This window comes from Microtus pennsylvanicus, chromosome 20, assembly GCF_037038515.1.
Source record: "Microtus pennsylvanicus isolate mMicPen1 chromosome 20, mMicPen1.hap1, whole genome shotgun sequence".
NCBI lineage: Eukaryota > Metazoa > Chordata > Mammalia > Rodentia > Cricetidae > Microtus > Microtus pennsylvanicus.
This window is the reverse complement of record NC_134598.1, coordinates 34,327,045-34,349,603: the sequence shown is the minus strand read 5'-3', so window position 1 is coordinate 34,349,603 and position 22,559 is coordinate 34,327,045. Positions and strand designations below refer to the sequence as shown.

The following is a 22,559-nucleotide window of genomic DNA, read 5'->3' as shown; positions in this document are numbered from 1 at the left end:
CACTCCACAGCTGAACACGTGTTCTCTTTTCTTCTGCAGTTACTGGATTTGATCTGTGGGGCGCAGTGGTGGCGACTGGGGTGGTCTGCACGTTCTACTGCACACTGGTATGTGAAGGGTATCCCCTGCCTCCTCGCGTTGTAGAACTGGAAGTTCAAGGAGTCCTGCGCTGCTAGCTGACCGCTCAGACTTACCCTTTTTCTCTGGGCTTCTCACAGTACAGCATTTTTGTGGGGAACATTTGGTCCCCAGATATGGATTACACACGAAATTCTCCTTTCTTCTGAACCATGGCACAGGTCCCTGTTTTTATCTCTTGATTCCTGATTACGGTTTCCAAAATATTATAGACGTGTTCATATCATACTTCAGCATAGAAACTTGAGATTAACTATAGACACAGGTGACAAAATATATGTGACAGCCGTCAAGACGCAATGCTGCTTTATTGTGGAGCAGGTGCTTTGCAGCAATGCAAATTTGTGTGATCTTTTATAGTTTCTTTCTTTATTAACCTTTTATTTTGCTTGATCGTCTAGGAATTAAGAGCCTTGCATAGAGCCTGTTTAAACCCAGGCCATAGAGGCTGAAGAGAAACACTGGAGGCAGTGGCTAGCATGCAACAATTTTAGTCTCTTGTCAGACAATATGGGTATCTGTACAAACACGATGACTTATACTTTAACTCTGAATTATTCCTCCAACACCCTCCTCACCCCACATCTCTTCTGGCCACATTCAATAGACCATGTCTAGTTTTCTCCTCTCCTGCTTTCCCCCAGGCCATTTTCTGGCCTGGGAGGACCTTCCATCTATGCCTCTGCCTGTGTTTAAGGGATAGGCTAAATATTTTCTTCTCTATAAATGTTCTTTTGGCATGACCATCTCCTTTGAACGCGTTACCTTCTTGACCAAGTTCCATGTTTCGCCATTTGTCTACTGTAGTATGTTCATATTTAGACAGATATCCAACCATATCTCATAGAAGTACTAATCCTAACACATTTTCTTCTCAAAGGGTGGCCTTAAAGCAGTGGTCTGGACAGATGTTTTCCAAGTTGGGATCATGGTGGCTGGATTTGCATCCGTGATCATACAGGCTACAATAACTCAAGGTGGAATCAATACAATTTTGAGTGATGCCTCCAACGGTGGCAGATTAAACTTCTGGAAGTAAGTTGCTATTTACCTTCTGGTTAATAGAATGCATCTTTTGTTTTCTCTGTAACACATAGTTTTATTGGACTAGAAAGTTTTCACTGGAAAATAAATAAGTCACTAAGGGTGTGGCCTGTAAAATTAAAAGTTGGCCAGTAAGTGTTTGGGGATTTTTTGCCAGTTTTTTGAGGGGTTAAAGCTAACTGATGCCACTGGGTCATATGGTATTGTTATGTTTCTTCCTTCAGAGAAGGACATTAGAGCAAAATAAAGTCTGGAACAGACTGAAATAAGGGTAGGAAAAATGGCAAAAGGTGACCAAGGAGCCCTTATGAGCCAAATGCTGAAGCACAGTAATTTCATTTGAATAATACTTAATTTTAACAAACACAGAGAAATTGTTTTGATGTCATTCTGGAAATGTATAGCATATTAAAACAACACATTGTTGAATAGGATTTCATGTATGAATCTCTATGCATTATTTCTTAAACACTGACCATGTTCAGGTGGAGTACGCCTTTAATCCTAGCACTTGGGAGGCAGAGAGGTGACTCTCTCTGAGTTGTGAGGCAGCCTGGTCTACAGAGTGAGTTCTAGGACAGCCAGGACTACACAGAGAAACCCTGTCTTGAAAAACCAAAATAAATAATTTTTAATTAAAAAATAAATAAAACTGACCTGAAAAGCTATGGCTGACATTTCAAGTGACAGCCAGGCACAGACTAAACATGTCTAAACAATGGAAAGCCTGGCTAGTCCATCCAGAGCATATCAGACAACTGAAGAGAATTAGGAAAACACCTACCCCTTGGTTTAATATAGTCACCTTGATGCATCATGTTCAGTGTGGAAAGAGGCTCATTTTGACCTGGACCTTATTCTGTTTTCTTTAAATAGTCCTAAGTTGAGGTTGGAAATCTTCATTCACTAGTGGAATGAAAGAAAAAAAACCCACTTAGATGATATTTAAAAGGTGGCTCTTTGTGTCTTTTAAATATAGTCCTCTTCTTTTGAGAAAGACCTTTGCAGAAACCAAACAGCACCACCCCCATTCTCCTGGAGGAATGCATGCCAGGGAATCACCTTCAACTGTTTGCAATACTTGTTTCTCCTTTTACTTCAAAGTTCAGATCTGAACCTTGAGCGCTTCCAGTTGGACTACCTTGAGCTATGGTCCCTTACATAGCTTGGGTAGAACAAGAGGATACTTTTAATTGATATTTATTCAGACTATTTAATGAATAAACCATAGTTTCCCAAAAATAAAGTCACATTGGTTTTTACCAGGAGAGGGGAAATGGATCATAGGAATTGGAAATAATCAATTTTTGTAGAAAACAGAAGAATGGATAAAGAAAATGTGGTACCTTTATACCATGAAGTACTACACAGTGGTAAAAAATAATGACATCTTGAAATTTGTATGCAAATGAATGGATCTAGAAAAGGCCATATTTAGTAGGGTAACCCAGACCCCAAAAGACAAATATAGTATGAACTTACTCATAAGTGACTTCTAGATATAAAGCAAAGAAAAAAACCAACCTACAGTCCACAACCCCAGACAACCTAGACAACAAAGAGGACCCTAGAGAGACATACATGGATCTACAAAGGAAGGAGACAAAAAGACAAGATCTCCTGAGTAAATTGGGAGAGTGGGGGTCATGGGAGAGAGTTGAAGGGGAGGGGGAGGAAAGGAGAGGATTCATACATCAATAAGAGATCCTTTCAGATAAAAATTAGGTACTTTAATAATCATATCTTAAGACAGCTGACCACCGAATGATAATGAAAGATCCATTGTGTTTTAGACTTTCCCAGAATGCTCCTTATTATCTAGAGGATAATTGGAAAAATGTCTTTTCTGATTGAGGAAAATGAAGAAAAGAACTAGAATCTCCGAATTGTTTCTCTCTCTCCTTAGTTCCTTCAAAGAGCTCACTGAATCTTTGTGTCTCTTCTTTTGGTTAACGTGGTAGATAACTCTACAGGAGAAAGAGTCAGAGTGCCCAAAACTCTTGGAATTTGACATAAGATGTCATGCCATGGGAAAAAGCAGTGGTTCTCCACCTTCCTAATGCTGTGACCCATTAATACGGTTTCTCAAGTTCTGTTGATCCCCAACCATAAAATTATTTTGTTGCCACTTCATAACTGTAACTTTGCTACTGCTATGAATTGTAATTGTAAGTATCTGATATGCGGGCTATCTAATATGCGAGCCACAGGTTGAGAAGCACTGGGAGAGAGGCTCTCAATCTCATAATTTCTGGAAAGGGTGAAGGAAAGCTTACTTTGTGGGAAGTTCTCAAGTTCATATTTCTGGGGAGATGAGTAGACTCCTTCCTTCCAAGGTGACATATTGGAAAGAGTTAAGAGGTGCTTCAGATGAAAGTGGTATTTCCTGATATTGGCTTATGTGCCTGCCACGAAGTGGGTTGAAACTGTTAGCATTTGCACACAGAATTGTAAGAAAGTGTTGTCGTAATGACGTAATCGTTTCACAAAGTATGTACCGTGAGAGTGCATTGACTTCTTAAGCTTAACTGTGGCTAGACCCGTGCTAGGGGAGGAATTATGTCTGCACAGTGCGCTAAATTGTATTTACTTTGGTATGATATCTATTTCCGTGGTACACTTTGATCCCCTCTCCCTGGTATAGCGTGGCCAATTCGTTTTACAGTAGTCACCTAACACTATGAGAGAGCAATTTATCTAAATGCTCGATGTGATAAGAACATATATTTTCTCCTAATTCCATCTAAAATCTTCTGATATCTGGAAACATCATTGTCTACTCAATTGCATTTAAATGAGAACATTTGTATTTTGACATCTTAAATTCGGACATCTTTATATAAACCTGTGAGTGTACCTGCTTGCATTTTCTTTTGTCCCTTGCAAACAATTTATATCTGCTTTCCTTTTCTTATTCATGCAGCTTTAATCCTCACCCTTTGCAAAGACACACGTTCTGGACCATTATCATCGGGGGGACTTTCACATGGACCACCATCTACGGGGTCAACCAGTCCCAAGTGCAGAGATACATCTCCTGTAAAAACAGATTCCATGCAAAACTGTAAGCCCAACTGTGGTGTACTCATCATTGATAACTACCATTGCTCTTATGGGAATGCTTCCGGAGTCAACTTTAGTTCAATTTTGAGTCTTTTGTATCATGAAACGCCAAAAAATAAACGATGAACCAAAGGACCAGGTTTGGCTGGCATGTGGTTCTATAGTTGCGCACAGAGTGGTACTAGATCTTCTCAACCAAGCATTTGAAAATATTTCTATGACTTATTAAGTAAGATACTCTCAACAAGTCAATGTCTCAAGAACCTATGGGAGTTAAAAAAAAAAACCATAAAGGAGAGCTAAACAAAAGATGATTACCTGGCTTGCTAGAGTCCCACTAAACAACTTTATATATGGCTTTTATCATGATGAAGTTTAGCATCCACTTAGAAAAGCATGTGCAATCTGGAAACAGTGAGATGACACTGGACAGAAATATAAGTTCCTCCAAACAATGGGAAAGTAATTATTTGAGCTTGGATGTAGTAGCATACGTTGTATTATCAGCCTCCACCATGGGTTATGATTCCATCCTCCAACTTGCTACCTGGACGGCATTGTACAAATTACGTAATTTCACTGAGCTTTAGTGAGTACACGAAATGCTGTGACCACGTGGGAAGTTGGGGAGAACTCTGTGTAAATGCCCATGTAAATGTCCATTTCTGCTCTAGCTGCTGGGAGGCGAAGAGAGAGCTAAAGGGTGAGAGAGGAAATGCAAGGTGTGTGTCTTGTCCTTCATGGACAGTCTTAGACACGGCTTTGCAAGGACTTTCGTGGGTTGATATAAAGATGCTGACCGTCTTTAGCCGTTTGTAATTCAACTACTCTTCAAAGGAGAATGAGCCAGTAACTGCTCTAGTGCCTATTAAAATCCTTATTTAATAGTAAGAGGCTCAGGGTATTATAATTAGATACTATGATAAAGTCATGGATGCCTGTGGATTTCAAGTAGGCGGACACATTCACTGAGGAACAGCATCCACCCGGAGGGTTTCTAGATACACGGTTGGTTGACATCAAAGAAGTCAATTCGACTAGAAATCATTTCTGAGAGTCAAAATGTTATGTGCGCATATTAAGACTAGTCATGACATTGTCTCTTGTTCTTGGATAAGTTTTCTTAGTCTTTGGGATAGGAAGTACAGCTGTCATTTGCTGGCACTCTCTCCTTTAGGTCTCTCTACATCAACCTTGTGGGTCTCTGGGTGATCCTTACCTGCTCCGTGTTCTGTGGACTCGCCCTGTACTCCAGATACCGTGACTGTGATCCCTGGACATCTAAGAAAGTGTCGGAAGCTGACCAGGTTTGGAACCACACCTTTCTCGCACGGGCACTGGGGACATGGCCAAGCATGCATGGTGTCAGGAAGAAAAGTTCCGGTCCCTGGAGAGACCCAGCAAGTGGGCACAACACAACTAGACCCCTTCCACTGCTCTCAAGCGTTCGGCAAAACGTGTAGTGATTTCTGGGTCTAAGACTAAACTGTTCAGATACCAGGAGAAAGGTCAAGCCAGAGACAAACTTAGGGTTGGAAGTAAAAAAAAGTAAACTCAGTTAACAGAAACTACACACAAAGCACCATACCATAGAAGCTTGTGGGTATTGTGAGAGTACTCTCTTATAAACAGTCTTGCAGTTTTACTTTGAAATTTTGCAATTTGCCTGTTTTATTTTATGTGAGTGAGTATTTGCTTATATGCATGTCCGTGTACCACGTGCTTGCCCAGTACCCCCAGGGGTCAGAAAAGGAAGAGAGTCCCTGGAACTGGGGCTGCCAGTGGTCGTGAGCTGCCGTGTGGGTGCTGGGAACAGAACCTGAGTCCTCTGGCAGAACAGCCAGCGTTCTTAACCACTGAGCCATCTCTTCAGCCCCATCTGCCAATTTTAAATGTAGAGACTGACTAAGAAGGAAACAGTGTTTGCATCCTACACATGAAGATTCCGTGTCAAGAGTCTTACCATGCTGAACTTCAGTTCCACAGCACTATGACCCCAGTTTTATAGATAACAGTGAATCTCAGTGAGCTATTGGTTGTTTCTGTTTTGTTTTTGAGACAGGGTCTCCCTATGTAGCTCTTGCTGTCCTGAAACTCACTCTGTAGACCAGGCTGGTCTCAAAATTACAGAGATTCACCTGCTTCCACCCCAAAAGTCCTGGGATTAAAGCAGTATGCCACTAGGCCAGACTCAGTGAGGGTTTTGATTGGCACAAGGTCACATTGCTAATAAGCAGAATTATAGTGAGAATTCACTGGGACCATAAATAGGCCAGACACTCTGGTATAGGCTTTATTTACACTCTATTTTTTCCTTTCCACCATTAGACTCTGAAGCAAAGTATTATTACTTTGCTTTAAGAACAAGGTGCAGGGAGAAGATGGGTAAGCAGCTGGCCAGTTGAGACCGTACTTCAGACCCAGGCTCTGCCCTTGGAGCTCCTGGAAACTCCATAATGTGACATGCACTTTCTTGCAAACTTGCTGCACAACTCAAACTTAGCACCTCCTGACTTCAGGAGCCTGAGCTCCTCCAAAACCTACTTCTTAAAAGCTGCTTGATGACCAAGTACCTGGGGCCTCAGATTGACGATAGACAAAATTCACATTGGTGTCCATGGAACTCCCACAGCCCCTTATAACTGCGGGATTAGAAAATGAGGATTATTTTAAATCAGTTTTTTAATTTATTCTTCGAGAATTCAAGCAATGTATTTTGATTTCATGTCTTACATCTCGAGTATCTCTCATTCTTTTTGGAAGAGTATGAAATCGGCTAGGTAATAATTTTGTTTAGTAGCAACTAATACTTGGGTGTAAATTTTGGGATTTTTTCAGCTTATGCCTTACTTGGTGCTGGACATTTTGCGAAATTACCCCGGAGTTCCTGGACTTTTTGTGGCCTGTGCTTACAGTGGGACCTTGAGGTAACCGTGATTCTATGAAGGCGTCGTTCCTGTAAGGACATAGGTTTAACCATCATTGTGACTGATGCATGAGAAAACAACCTGCAGGAAGCCATTACTTATTCTAGACCATGGCTTCAGAGGGTTCAACCCATACTTGCCTGGCTCTAGGCACTTTGACAAAGTTGGTGGGAGCATGCGCTGGAAGACCTTTTCCATCAAAGAGGCCAGCGCAATGTAGAGTCTCCATTGATATACCTGCTGTGACCTGTTTCGTCAAGCAGGCTCTACGTCCTACCCACCCACCCTCCCCAATAACGCCATTATGGCATACCCCGATTCATTTTGACCTGAAAATGTCATCAAGATTAATCTCCCGGGCATTTCCCTATCTAATCAAGTTGACAATTAAGATTAACCTCAGAGTATCTTTCCTTTCTCATTGGTTACTTTGAGAGGTAAAGATGAATTCTGGGCATGGTCACAAATGGCCTAAAAGCAGCAAACCACTCTATGCGCCCCTCTGTGGGTTGGCTATCTGCAGAGCTGTTCTCCTGGCATCAGGCTCCACGCTCGACCAGGACCCTGCTTTCTAACGCAGCATTGCACACCCAGTACGATCACAGTGATGATGATCACCGGATGGGGGCTTTCATATTTGCTGAATATTAAACATCAGTGGCGTCTGTCTTGACTGAAACGTGTGTGCGACTAAACCATGGTAACCTGCAAAAACCAGACCCCCAGCTCCTAATTACACGTTGAAAACCGTACATCTTCTAAACGTCTTTATGCACAAAGGAAGCCTGTCTTAAAGTCGTTATGTGATAATCTGAGTGGCAGGTGCCAATCATTCTCTAGATACAGAAGACTGACTGGGGATTAGAAACATTCCTGCCTCATCCTTTACCTCTTGCTGTCAAATCTACCTTTGTGGCCTGACTCATTCATGAAAGACAGTAGCTTCCAGAAAGAGGGTACTATGGTCATTAAAAATAAAAGAACATGGTTCTATTTCAATTGTTTTATTATTTGGTGTGCATGGGTGTTTTGCCTGCATGCAGGCGTGTCTGTGCACTTCTTGCATACAGTGCCCTCAGAGTTCAGAAGAGTGCATCAGGTCCCCTGAGACTTGAGTTACAAGTGGCTGTGACTCTACTACTTCAGGTACTGGGAGTCGAACCCAGGTCCTCTCCAAAAGAAGTTAGCATGCTTCAACCCCGAGCCAATGCTCTAGCCCCATCTGCTTCTATTTTAGAAGTGTCGGTTGCTTTCTTTTTCCTCATTCCCACTAAAAGTATCATAAAATTAACATATTATAAACCAAAGCCTTTTCCTCTCTTGTAGCACAGTGTCCTCCAGCATCAACGCCTTAGCTGCGGTGACCGTGGAAGATCTTGTCAGACCTCACTTCAAGTCACTCTCAGAGAAGTCTCTGTCTTGGATTTCCCAAGGAATGAGTATGTGCCCGCGTTTCCTTTCCCATGATTCCATTTGGGGGAGGCTTGGCTTTGTTTTGGAGACACCAGAAATTGTCCCCTTGAAGACGTCTAAGTACTTCCTAGTAAGAATACATATCCAGGAACACGCCCTTACGATGCTAAGGGGTGATCGTATCTACCATGAAGATTTGGGCACTAATTCCAACTTTTAAGATGGCAGTAGTGAGTGCACATTTGTAACCCTGGCTCTCAGGAGGCTGAGACAGAAAAACCATGAGTTCATGGGTAGCTGAAGTTAGTCTCAGAAAGAAAAAGACTATCTAATCATCAGGCATCACTGAACCACAGAGGACAATGCCTCAGGATTCCCTTTGGTTGTCTCTGACAATAATTACTCATAGTGATGAGAATATCATCGTTCTCCCTCTTGCTCAAGCTTGAAGCAGGGTTTTTTTTTTTCTATGCAGTTCGGCCTGACTTTGCACTCATGATCCTCCTGCCTCATTCTCCTGAGTTCTGAGGTCACATGTGTGTGACACCACACCCTGACTTTCATTCCTTTTGAAGGGTTCTATGCTGTCATTACACTGAGGCATATGTAGTCAAGGGCATCACAGACAATATGGCAGTCTTCTTGACTTTGCATGAATTATGGGCACCAAAACTCATAATGGTGACCATTTATGGCTTACTAGATTGAGAAGAATTAAGTTAAAACACAGGCAATGCTATTTATATTTAGATTAAGCCCTAACTACATTATTACAAGAGTCCTTTGAAGAAAACAGGTGTTTTCTTTCAGCTGGGATTGGATAATTTACATAATATTCTTCACAAAAGTATGAGTTCTGAAACGAAGAAGGCGGTGGTACCCACAGCAGAAGGAACGCACTAATTTTATGATAAGAAATAGCCCATCTGTCATTTTTTCTTTTCTTTTTTTAATTTTGAGCATGGGAAATTATATCGGTCGATTGCTGTCAATTTTTTTCCAAATGGATTTAAAAAAAAAAAAACAAACAAGCAAAAAAGCCAAAATGCTTTAGAGGGTAGTATTTCTTAATTTTAAAAGCAACATTTTCTGAAGGGAAAGGAAGAGGAGCAGATCTGGGGGAGAAGGGAGGCGGGGGAGGGGAAACTGCAGTTGAGATGTGATGAATGAGAGGGTGATGATGATGATGATGGCAACAAGGAAATTTTCAAAGAATATGAAGGTGAAGAGAAAATCCCTAGCAGTTACCAGCCGGTGGTATGTTGAGAACTTCCGTAAAGCAGTTTGGGGGAAGGAGCGTGGTATATGATATGGATGAACATGACCATTCTTTGCTAGTTTACCTGGGACGGCGTGGGTGTTGCTGGTGGAGATTAGGAGAGGTCTAAAGAACCCAGACCTCAGGTCGGTGTGGATTACCACTTCCCAGAACAAAGGAGCTCCGAGAGTCAGAGGCTCCCATTCTGGAGTTTGCTCCCCTCTTCCCCCTCTACATTGTCCTGAGCAAGTCCTGCACCTCCTTTTATAGACAAATGTTTGTGGGGGATTAAATGAAAGACACAATGGTGCTAAGTTTTAAACCCCCTGTAGTTAATTCCAGGGATTCCTTTCTTACATAACCCCTGTTGTGACTAATCCCGGGCACAGTGTAAGGGCTTTATTTGTCTTCTTTGCGCGCCCCATTGCCTTGTCTTGCCGGCTTTAATGTGTGTTCTGTTCTCACCTCAACGGCATTATCTACTTTGACTCAAAGGTGTGGCGCTCATTGTATTGCAGACAGTCATCCTCTGGGTTGACACGCGTGCTCTGTCTTTTGTGTTGTTCTGTAGGTGTGCTGTATGGAGCACTGTGTATTGGGATGGCTGCCGTGGCATCGCTGATGGGAGCCTTGTTACAGGTAAGAGCGGAGGCCAAAGCCTGGAGTTAGAGGCCATCATGAGTTACCTGCAGCAGGTGCTAGGAAGTGAATTCAGGTCTTCTGCACTCTTAACCACTGGACAATCTCTCCAGCCCTTTGTTGCCTATTTGAGGGTACTTGAAGGGATGGACGAGCCAATTGTGGTGGTGAACACTTTTAATCTCAGCCCTTGGGAGGTGGAGGCAGGAGGATCCCTGTGAGTTCAAGGCCAGCCTGGTCTGTATAGTGAGCTCAACAGCCAGGGCTAGAGAGGACCGTGTCTCAAAACAAACACCCAAGGGATCAGAAGACACTTAAGAGAGAGAAACAGAACCTCCCAGGTGTCAGTGACCTTCATCAATGACAAGACTGCCATGAATAAAATTATGATTTATTTCTCTCGAGGAGGCTGAGTGGTTTAATGCCTTCCCTGATGAAATTGCTTGAAACCTTGTGCTCGGGTTTGAGATTTCTAACTGTTGATTTTGTGTTTGTTTTGCAGGCAGCACTCAGCATATTTGGCATGGTCGGTGGGCCGCTTCTGGGCTTGTTTTCTTTGGGCATCCTAGTCCCCTTTGCCAATTCAATTGTAAGTATAGCTAATGGACATAGCAAAAGGTTACCTTTCCGGCTACTTTCTTTCCCTTCGCTGTAAAGGCATGGTCGCTTTGAGGTCTGCCATTAGTTACTCGTCTTGGGGACTGAAGTGACGCCTTTTGACTTTGACCGAGTGTACCGTGAGGCGCTGTGCACTGAAGACCCTAAGCAGGTCTTGCATGTAGGAAGAGGAATGGAAACCGTCCGAACCACGCAGTTTGTTTGTTTGTTTATTTATTTATTTGGTTTTTCGAGACAGGGTTTCTCTGTGGCTTTGGAGCCTGTCCTGGAACTAGCTCTTGTAGACCAGGCTGGTCTCCAACTCACTGAGATCCGCCTGCCTCTGCCTCCCGAGTGCTGGGATTAAAGGTGTGCACCACCATCGCCCGGCCACGCAGTGCAGTTTAAATGCTCAGAATGTAAATAGACCAACACCTCTTGCACATTTTACATTATTGCCCTTCTTAGAATTGAGTATCTAGGCTTTAAGGAAGGAGAGCAGCAGGCTTAGATTTAAAGAATGCTTTCGGTCAGAGCGCGGCAACAAGAGGCAATCAGATCTTTACCATCATGACCACACAGTTTGTTCTTTTGGCACTTCAAGCCATAACTTCTCTATGTCATTTTAGTCCTGAGAAGGTGAATATAATTGGGAATATTTTTTGGAAAGAGGTAATATCACTGCTATTTTATCTAAACATGTCTGTGTCTGGAAATATGAAATGTGTTTAGAATAAATAAAATCCAAATGGCTTCTCTGAAAACCAACAGGAAGTCCATTTCCCTTATAGGAGGAAGTTCTGAAAAGACCTAGAAAGTATGTAAGTAATGTCAGACATTTATAGCACAGTCATTGGTTAGATAAAGAGGGAATGAGGTTAGTGAGTCTCTAAGACGCTGGGCAGAGAGACCAGGGATCTGTGGTGACCTTGACAAGAGGCAGAGATCTGTAAGGGACGGGAGTCAGATTGGGGACTGGCCAGTTTGGCTTTGACCATTTTGAAACTGACTGTAACTCATGCTAAATCTACCTCAAAGAGAATGACGTTGTCTTTCTCTTGTTTCCCAGGGAGCGTTCACAGGTCTGTTGGCTGGATTCGCCATTTCTTTATGGGTAGGAATTGGAGCTCAGCTTTACCCTCCGCTTCCTGAGAGAACCTTACCGTTGTCCCTGGAAGTCCATGGCTGTAACATCACACACAACGGGTCAGACTGGATATCGACCACAGAAATGCCTTTTTCCACAAGTGCTTTCCAAATACACAACGTGGAAAGGTATGAGCTTCACGTTCTGTCTTCTTGTTACCTGTGCCAAACAGGGGACTCCAGATGTTCTACTTTTGTTTATTTTTTGTTTTGTGTATAACACTGCTTTTTTCCCTAACCCAGAAATGGGTAGACCCCTGCGGCTTGCTTACTCCTACTATAGAAGGACAGCAAGGGGCTCAGCTGAAGACTCAGGGAGCCATCTTGTGGCTGCCTAGGCAGGGTTTCAAGCTTTCTGGATTGAATTGTATTCTTTTAACTTCCTAACAGTTGATGAACACATCTCCGTGATTTCAATTTTAATTTTCTTATGGTTAATGAAGTTGACCACCCTTTAATACAGTTATCGGGCATACAGATATTTATTTTTGTCATTTGCCTTTTGAGAACTGTTTTCCAATGTTCAAAATATTTTGTCTTTTATTCCTTTTTACTTAGGAGTTGGTGATATATTCTTTATTCAAAATATGTTTTGAAATTTTTTTCTCAATCAATAGGTTTCATTTTTACTTTTTGCCAAGCTTTTTTTTTTTTGTAAGAAATCATGGCTTATCTTTGTCTATATCATTAGTCCTTTGTGGTCTTGTTGAAAAAATCATTGCCTACTTTGAGGTCAAAAAATGTTCTTCTAATTGTTTTTTAAAGACGCTTTCTTTGTATAGACCTGGCTATCCTGGAACTCACTCAGTAGATCAGGCTGGCCTTGAACTCAGAGATCCACCTGACTCCAGAGTGCTGAAATTAAAGATATATGTCATCATGTCTGGCTATTTCCCTAATTTTTAAATTAAAAGTTGCTTTAGTCACCTGTGAGGAATAGCATAGGATGCTGATTTGATCACTCATTGGTTATTTATACATTTCAGGTAAGAATTACAAGAAAACAATTATTTTGATGGGGCTATGCGCTATCTTTGTGTGTCAGGGATCCCACAGAAACCCGCCTATGCCAGGCTGTAGTGACTTAGGTGACTGTGGCCTCACGCTTTAGGATTCTCCTAAGCCAAAGAATGATGGTACCTTATTCTTGCAATAATTAGGGTCCCTTTTCATGCGCGCAGTCAAAGTGAAGCCATATTTAAATTCCTGATTTAATAGAGATCAGACCAGTTAATTAGGGCATTGAAAGTGGCTAAAATTGCATCCTTACTTTCAGAATAACTGATACACACACTCGTTGCTGTTAGGAACATGGCGACCTATTATAGTTACACTTTTGGTATCTTTCAGGACTCCGCTGATGGACAATTGGTATTCGCTCTCATATCTGTACTTCAGTACTACTGGAACGCTGGTAACATTGTTGGTGGGGATGCTCATCAGTTTACCAACCGGTAATTACCTTAATTCTTTTTCTGTTCACTTTTAGAAATACAAGTTTCCCGTGTTTGATTTGTAGCTCTTTGCAGCACGTTACTGTGATTCTATTAATGATTTAAATTAACTTTTAAAATCTTACTCATGGAGTATTTGAGAGCCTGAACTTAAGGCAGAAGAACTTAACCCATCGCTATCATAATATTGGTTCTGCCATTTAATAGCTACCTGGATTCACGCAGGGTACACTAAGCAGTCTACTCTGAGCCTTAGCCTTGCTGTGTGGAAAATGAGGAGGACGAGGACAGGTCGCTGTATGGTCACATTAATGTGCACGAGAACACTGAACCGCATAGCTGCTCATTACATAGGGACAGCCGTGTGCTCATCTTGACGACATCTTAATACCAGGATGTCTCCATTGTCTATTACAGATTCATTCGTTGTAAATGCCAAAGATGTGCACACACGTAAGGAGCAATAACTATAATGTTCATGTGTGAACATCGTAGAAAGCCTTTGAAAGTGTTCGTGAAGAGTCAGGTTCTAATAATCAGTTGCTAATGCACAGAGTCTAAGCTTGTTGCCTGGAATGGAGGTTTTACCCTGAGATTTTATTTTGTTCTTGTTCCGGGCATGTTCCTGGCCCCCTTCCTGTGTTCCCCAACTTCTCACTTATGTTTGTGCATCTAGTTGACTTTTACCTAATAATTTTTTTTATAATTTTAAGTTTCATTTTACATTCCAACCACAGCTCTCCCTCCCACCCCTCCTGCAGCCCCCCTCATCTCCCCTTCTCCCCTCCAAACCCCATCTACTCCTCCCAAAGGGTAAGGGCTCCCATGAAGAGTCAATAAAGTCTGACCCATTAGGTTGAGGCAGGACCAAACCCCTTCTGCCTGTATCAAGGCTGAGCATGGTGTCCCACCACAGGGAATGGGTTAGTTTATTGTTAAATCAGTTAATATTTTTGTTTGAGTGTTTTACCTGCGTATGTGTAATTGCACAGCATGTTTGCTTGGTGCCCACAGGGGCCAGAAGAAGGTGTGTTATCTTTCTTTACTTGTGATTCTGAGCCACCATGTGGGTGCCGGACACCAAATCCGGGTCCTCTGCAATACCAGTCAGTGCTCCTAACTGCCAAATCATCTCTCCCACCCCCGTATTTATTCCTTTAGGAGAGTGGATACATCTTATGTAGCACATTCTTGAGTAGGACAGAGAGGAAACGAGGTTTTGAAAAATTCACTTGTCTTAGAAACGACTGTGCTTGGCTGCTAATTTGAATATAAGTCCTATTTTCAAACATCTTAATCTCTCCTCTCTTGTGAGTTCCAATGCCAGGAGACCTGCTAACCTTTCCAATGGCGGCACATTTTTCAATGGCCTCTTGCCCTATGACCCTTTAACTCTGAACTCTCATATCTACCCATCCTGGGCATTTCCTTAAGCTATCCTTTTGTAATTTCTTGCTATTTTCTGCTTTATCCTTCTCGAAACTCCTGTCCGTCAAATGTTTGTATCTAAGGAAGCTCCCCCCACCCCCATTTTCTTGTCCTGTCTTTCCTACTTCCCTTCTCTTTTAGATCTAATCTATGAACATCTTTTTTTCCCAATTACTTTCCCAACAATTCCCAAAGAAGCGTTTGGTGGGGTTTGAGAATGGACTGTAGGGGAGGAGGGCAGGTAGATGTCCACGTGAGAGAGGCATATCGATACAGATTATCGTGAACGGGATTGAGGGTTGGTGGAAGTGCTGGCTCCGACCCCCTCCCCCCTCCCACAGTCTATCCATAGCAGCCAGATCAGGGGAAGGCAACACTGCCCACCTTACCGTTACTCGGCTATCGCACAGGCTGTCCAAACACGTGGTGTTGCCGCTTGGTTTGCACTACCTCAAACTGGCAGCCTCTGTTGTATCCGACTGGCATTGTTGAATTTTGGTGCCCAGGTAGCCCTGCACTCAATCTTACCGCCTTTGGGTTGGCAATGATAATGTCTGCCTTCCCTTTCCAGAAGGATTGTTTTCTTCTCTTAGAAAATCCTAACTTAGTAGCACCTTATTACTTAATCTGTTTGGAGAGGTACGATTAATTCTCACAAATTAGCCAGTTGTTCACATCCGAACTATGTCTGTACTGTTTCCTTGTGTTTTTATCCTTAGCTTCTATTACCCCCTCCTGCTTTCTCTCCCTTTCAAAGAAACCGGGGCATCAGAGTGTTCCTGCTAACATTTCCTTTTCTTTTTCTTAGCTGCTTTAATTTCGTTAACTGCATGCAGCGGAGTTCAGGAGGGCGGGCATCTAGTTAAAAAAAAAAAAAAAAACAGGCAAAATCACGTTCCCTTCATTGATTTCACCAGCGAGCCATTCCTTCCCTGCAGCTACGGTGTGAACCTTGAAAAAGATTGTGAAACATACACTTCTGATGGTCTTTAAAACAAACTGTAGAGTACCAGAGAGCTGTAAGAATCCAGACAAATACCTTTCACAGGCAGTCAGCTCCATTTGACTCTTCGCACTGAGTTTGTTTGTTTGTTTTGGTCAATAAAACAGGGGTGGGTACTATGGTAATCCTCAAACTTTAGCAAATTTAAAAATCACCTTGAAGAGAGGCATACATGGATCTACACAAGAGGATGAAAAAGATAAGATCTTCTGAATAAATTGGAAGCATGGGGGTCATGGAAGAGGGTTAAAGGGGAGAGGTGAGGAAGGAGGAGTGGAGAAAAATGTATAGCTCAATAAAAACAATAAAAAAATCACCTTAGAAATCGGGAAAAATCAAGAGTTCAGTGGTCCTGCCGTTCCAGTTTGGTCTGTCCAAGCTGAAGGGCAGGGGTCTCGGTTTTAAGCACATCCTCACAGATATGTTAGATAGTGGTGGTGTGAGGACCACATGCATGATTCGCAAGTGCATCTTACTTGGTTCATCAAGACAAAAAAAAAAAGTCAGACAGAAAACAAGCAAGGCCAAATCAAAGGATTAGTTTCTAAAACAAAACCTTAGAGAAGACGATTCGTACAAAACATCGGTGAGCATGCGGTGTTCGCTTAACTTGGTCAGCAGTTCAGTTTCTCCACTCACATAGCTGCTCACAGTTACAAATGTCAGGAAAAGTAGGTGCACTGGCAGAGGCAGAGGGGCATGGGGCAGAGGCAGAGACAGAAGGGTGGAGGGGTAGAGGAACAGAGGGCCGAGCGGCATGAGGCAGAGGGGTAAGGGACAGAGACAGAGGGGCAAAGGGGCAGAGGAGCAGGGGCACAGAGTTGGAGGGGGAGGGGGCAGGAGGGAGGGGGCGGGGAGAAGGAGGAGGGGTGCAAAGACTGGCAAAGGGGTAGGGGGCAGAGGTGGAGGCAGACAGTTTACCACTTTATGGGCGGGTTGTGTGGGTAGCTTTCCCTACTGTTATCAGGATAGTCAGCTCTTCACCCAGGTGGCACCAGATGAAGCAGGTGCGTTTGGATTGGGAGCCTTATCTCTCTGCATCTGTTTATGTGGACATTTTAAGATTCATATTCATCAGCTAGACACTTGTAGGAGCTGAGAGCTAGGGACAGGGAGTGGTGGCTAGACCTTCAGGACCTTCAGGACCACTTTCAAGGTCTTCTTTGCATTTGATGTGTGTATGAAGCCGAGTGTTCATAAGCCAAAAGCCTGCATGATGGGGGTCCCATTGCCATATGTGTCTGTGTAACCGTGTAAATAATGGCTTGTTTTTCAGGAGGAAGAAGACAGAATTTGGACCCCCGATTCTTACTAACCAAACAGGACTTTTTATCCAATTTTGATGTTTTTAAGAAAGTAAGTTAGGTTTTGTTTATCTTCAGTTAGGGAAGTGGGGTTTTAATCTCTGGAATAGAACACCAGTTAGTCCCCAGCCTCTTTCCTGAACAGGCACACAGCGCGGGTATGTCTATGCCTCTATCTACGGGTGTACAGTTACTAGATAGGAACTATTGAGAGAATGCATGGGTACCCATAGCCAAGGTGTCTGATATATACTATCTAGCTTCTGCTGGTTTATATTGGTTGGCTATCACTCTCCATCAGGAGATAGAAGAAAAGAAAACCCTAGTAACAGTTATCTGTCATTGAGCAAATTGAAGTTTCTTCCTGAAGAACTTTTCCTTGTAACTTTCTTTTCAGAAGAATCATGTTTTGAGCTATAAGTCGCATCCGTATATGGAAGATGGTGGAATTGATAACCCCGCCTTCAACCATATTGAACTGAACTCCACGGACCACAGTGGCAAGATCAACGGGACTCGCTTGTGAAGCATTTCAAGGCTAGAGGCTACATTATCATGTCTGTCTTTTTTTTTTAAAGGTGTTTTAGGATAATTGGATCAGATCATTTCTTCCCCATCATAGGTGTTTTGGAAGACTTATTTTTGTTAAAGCTAAGTCCCAACTTGGTTTATTTTCCACTCTGATTTATTGATGCTACACTAGAGTTGAATTTCAATATCCACATATTCCAGTAGACAGTTGTGAATGTTAGGACTACATACAAGTCCGAAAGGCAAATATAGAGATCCACACGTGATACTTGGTGACCAAAGGCATATTCTTACATTTGGGCCTTATTTGGTGCTCGTATATAAATCCTGGGATCTCCACTAGAATCTGAACAGAGAATTCTTGCCTCCTACACATTCGGTTTCTAGGCAGCAGTAAAATGGAGACGAATAGAGCTTGCCTGTGGTCTTTACCTCTGGATCAGCCCGTGGTGTAACCTTGCTACTGAGTCTGCTTCTGGAATGGGGTAGACAGAAAGATCCTGCCTAGGGGACCATAGGGACCCAAGAATCACGATCATCTTTAATACATCCTTGTGCCTATTTTTCCCACTGAGATCCCTGGTTATTGGTCAGTTGTATTGCCTGTCTTAGGCTATACACTGTAGACTATATACTTTCGTCCTGCTTTTGTTGGGCACATTGTTCAAGCTTTACTGTTCCAGCTTCCTGGGCTTATATATGTCTTGAGACAACCAGTATGAACCATGTCCCAGCCTATAAATTCTGTATGCCCTTTCACCTGGTACTGACATACACATCATGTAAATTTGGTGATTCAAGAATATTGCATATTTAAAAACAGTAAAGTCCCATGGGGTCAGATAATTGCTTTTCGTGCTGTTGAGCTAATTCATATATTTAAAGAGCTAAATTTCATAGGTAAATACTACTTTTCTTTTCACCTGTCCCAGACTTACCAAATACGTGCTTTGTTCTATCGTCTAAGATTTCAAACAATAGTCCCAACATTCTTAGCCACTTATTTGGCTGTGTTCATAGCTACCACTTGCATTACAGAATTTCATCTATAAATTATTTTTCTATAATACCCACATTAGATATTGTTGAAAAGAGTTAAGAAGTTTTCACATTTTTAAAATAGAAATATTGACATTTTAAAAATAATTTATAATTTTATACTTTTTGGTTAGTTATATTTAGACAGCCATGCTTTGTACATTTTAACTGACATTAAAAACTAAAATATTAAAAAAATAATAGCATTTATCTGAAGCAGAGATTTATATACCATTTAAATCAACTATGTATTTGTGTATTTCTTATGTATATAGATCTATTTTTGATCATCATATTTGTAAACAAAAATCAAGTTTTGTGACTCTTCCTTGTAGTATTCCAATGAGCAGGGTCATATAATCATATATGTGGTCTTACGTAACTATGATTTGAAGAACAGTTATTTATTAAATGATTCTGAATGACTGTGTTTGTGGAATGCTTCAGGTTTGGCAGTGAGAATAAGTTTATTTGAATAACTTTTTCTTTGGTTTGATTGTCCAGAGATTATGCAATGTGTTCTTCAATGAGAAATAATATTCCGGATGATTTTTGTCAGCTTCCTGTAAAACAAAGCATATCGTTGTGACACTTGGGAATATCAGGGTTTTACTTTTACAGACACACGGGGGTGCCAGATAGAATTCTTAAAGTAAAATGATGTTGGTATGACCCAAGTAGTATTTGTTTAAAACCCTTTTAAAATTTGCGACAAATCTAAATATGTCTGAGATGTCGGCATATTATAATATAAAGCAAATAATCTTTTCTTGGTTATAATGAACCACAAAAACCTTAAAGGAAGGAAAAGACCATACAAGTTGTCTGTCACTATCTTTTGCTGCTGACATATGTCTTTGAATTTGTCCTTAATTCCATTTAATGATGACATAGGCATTGGGCCGCCTACCTCACAGCCATGGTATGAGCGTGAAGGATCAGAGCTTTGACACGATAGGACTTTATTAATTCAAATCATTTGGGGCAAAAGCAATTCACTAGCTTTTTTTCTAACTAAGGAAAATCTGAACTATCATGATTTAGAGAAATAAACCAACCTTCCATAAAAATAGGCGACCATAGGACTAAGGCGCATTTGAGGATCCTTGGGGTTATCCCAACAGGGAGACTATAAACCTTAAAGAAAGGCGTAGCTCAGTCCTGCTCACTCTACAGAGAAGAAAACTCTAGAGGGGAGAGATGAAGCAGCCCAGATGTGTGTTTATTCAGATGCCGACTTGTTTGCACTGCCCTTCTTTCTTCCTCTTGAGACTAGTAGTTACCAACAGGGGCCACTGTGCTCCTCTGGGGACGTATGGAGAATTTAAGTGGTCACAGTGAGATCAGAGTGCCAGTGTCACACAGGGAGTGAAATTTGGGAAAGCTGCTTAAGATCCCACAGGATAGGGTGGCTTTCCTTTCCCCACCAAAGAAAACAGTTGGCAGAAGAGATGATAAACACCGTGGACCCTAACACTGATGCTCTGTAGACGTCAACAACTGGACGTTTCTCTCTGAAAACACCACGAGCTTGCGGATATTGTCATGCTGGATAGTGACCACACAGTTTCAGAAAAGTCTGAAGATGTTAAGACATTTTCACAAATAGGGGCATTTAGTCCAGTCTTAGGCCACCTCAGCTTCTCCACTTGGTGTCTAATTTGGTCACATACCGGGATGGTCTGAAGACACTCTAGGACGATATGAAATGCATGGCGGTTAAGGTTTCCCAATTTCATTTCATTTATGACAAGCCCAGGGGATGTAGTTTGCTTCAGTAGATGAGGGAGCATCTGAGGACCGTGTGCAGGACCCTCGGCTTCTTCTTCGCACCACTAAAAACCCAGCCACCTGAGTGCATGACCGTGCAGTTCTTAAGAATGCCCTTAATGCATTTAGAATTAACGTTTGTACCATGCCTGTGAAATTTTGGGGTAAGTTGAATATTTCTACATAAAATATGGTTACAAATCCTTTGAATTAACTGATTAAAATTTCCATAAAAATCTTTGTGGTTGTCTATTCTTGGAATAAGTGTCTGACTGAATATAAGGAGTGTTACCCGCCTTTATTATTCCTGCCCTATTTATTCCATAAAGGACTCTCTCGAACTAAATGCTGTGTATAAATCATAGAACTGAAAGCAAATGACCTTGAACAATTTTGTCTTTGAGGACCATTTATATTTTAATGAACGAACATACTCGAAGGCAGAAATGCTATGGTTTACATGTTGGCTGACTACACCTCAAACAGCCATGACTGAAAGCTTGGCCCCCAGGGTGGCAGACCTAGGGGATGTCTGAGTCTGCTGGAAGTGGTGTCTGAAGCAGGTCTTCATATCACAGGCAGTGATGCCCTCCGATGTGACTGCTGAATGCCGCTCGTCTCTGCTGCACTCACGGTCTGACCGCTTCTCCCATGTTCCAGTCATGATGAGCCAGCTTCGGCAGAGTTGGAAGCACAGGGCCTCTTCAGCGGTGCCATGAACTTTGAGATCTGCGAGCTCAACCAACCTCTGAAAAGACTGAGTGGACTCAGATCCACCCCATCAGCGATCTGCTGGGGTAGGCGATGGGGCCCTTCCTGCGGACCCAAAGCAGAGTTTTTAGGAGAAATTGCCACTGGGTCCCTTCTCTGACCCTTTGCTCCTTAATTGCTTACAGAAACAAGGAGTGACCATCCCCCAGTTTGAGTGAGGGATTAGTCCTCAGACTGAGTGACAAGCAGGGCTTTCTCCATTTGGGGGCCACTGCTTGAAAGCTGTAGACCCCACCACCTGGGGCACATTACCTTTCTGATCTCCATCACTCCACCCTAGCCTCACTCCTCCCTCATCCCTCACACCTGCCACGAGGTTGTCGAACTGCCTGGGGGAGCTCTCTGTAATAGGGTATGTGATCAGTCCTTGAATTTTTACAGGTTTCTGTTCAGAAGTCACCCTCCAAGTGAGGTATTCGCTGGTCTCAACTCTTTCTAGCCACTTCCTCTCTTTACCCTTCATTGGTCACTGTGGTACCCAGCTTTCTTTTTCTATAGCAAATACCCAGGTTAAATAAGAGGCGTGTTTTGCTGCACAGATTTCAGTCCATGTTTTGGGCCTGTGTCAAGGCAAGATATCATAGCTGGAAGTCCACAGTCAAGCAAGCTGTCCTTCTCATGATGGAGAGGAAGCATGTGTGTGTGTGTGTGTGTGTATGTGCCTATGTGTGTATGTGCATATGTACATGTGTGTCTATATTGGCTTGTGTGTGTGTGTGTGCTGGTTTCTAACAATACTCTCTTCAAGAACACATTGCCTAGTAGGAGCCACTGTGGTGGGACAGATGGTAGGAACCACACAGGGGACACTGCTGCAGGCCTGTCGCCTATGCAAAGTCACTTGTGACTTACCATGCCCCCAGATTCAGCAGGCAGGCTTGTTATAAGACACTAGATATTAAAACCTCAAATAATCCACTTAAAAAATGGAATACAGATAGAAATAGAGAATTCTCAATAGAGAAATCTCAAATGGCAGAGAAACACTTAAAAGAAATGTCCAATATTCCAGCCATCAGGGAAATTCAAATCAAG

The 22,559-nt window shown here is 42.3% G+C and overlaps 1 protein-coding gene across 1 annotated transcript in view; it reads left to right on the top strand.

The window, feature by feature from the left end:
- The window catches only part of Slc5a8 (solute carrier family 5 member 8), a 29,561-nt gene extending 10,152 nt beyond the window's left edge, over positions 1–19,409 (top strand). The window contains exons 4-15 of the mRNA XM_075954175.1: positions 40–107; positions 1,019–1,173; positions 4,106–4,246; positions 5,423–5,552; positions 7,084–7,172; positions 8,499–8,611; positions 10,415–10,482; positions 10,985–11,071; positions 12,149–12,354; positions 13,576–13,679; positions 17,387–17,466; positions 17,812–19,409. Coding sequence (XP_075810290.1) covers positions 40–107; positions 1,019–1,173; positions 4,106–4,246; positions 5,423–5,552; positions 7,084–7,172; positions 8,499–8,611; positions 10,415–10,482; positions 10,985–11,071; positions 12,149–12,354; positions 13,576–13,679; positions 17,387–17,466; positions 17,812–17,940 — 1,370 coding nt within the window. The 3' untranslated portion in view covers positions 17,941–19,409. The remainder of the gene's footprint in view (positions 1–39; positions 108–1,018; positions 1,174–4,105; positions 4,247–5,422; positions 5,553–7,083; positions 7,173–8,498; positions 8,612–10,414; positions 10,483–10,984; positions 11,072–12,148; positions 12,355–13,575; positions 13,680–17,386; positions 17,467–17,811) is intronic.
- Positions 19,410–22,559: the final 3,150 nt, after the last annotated feature.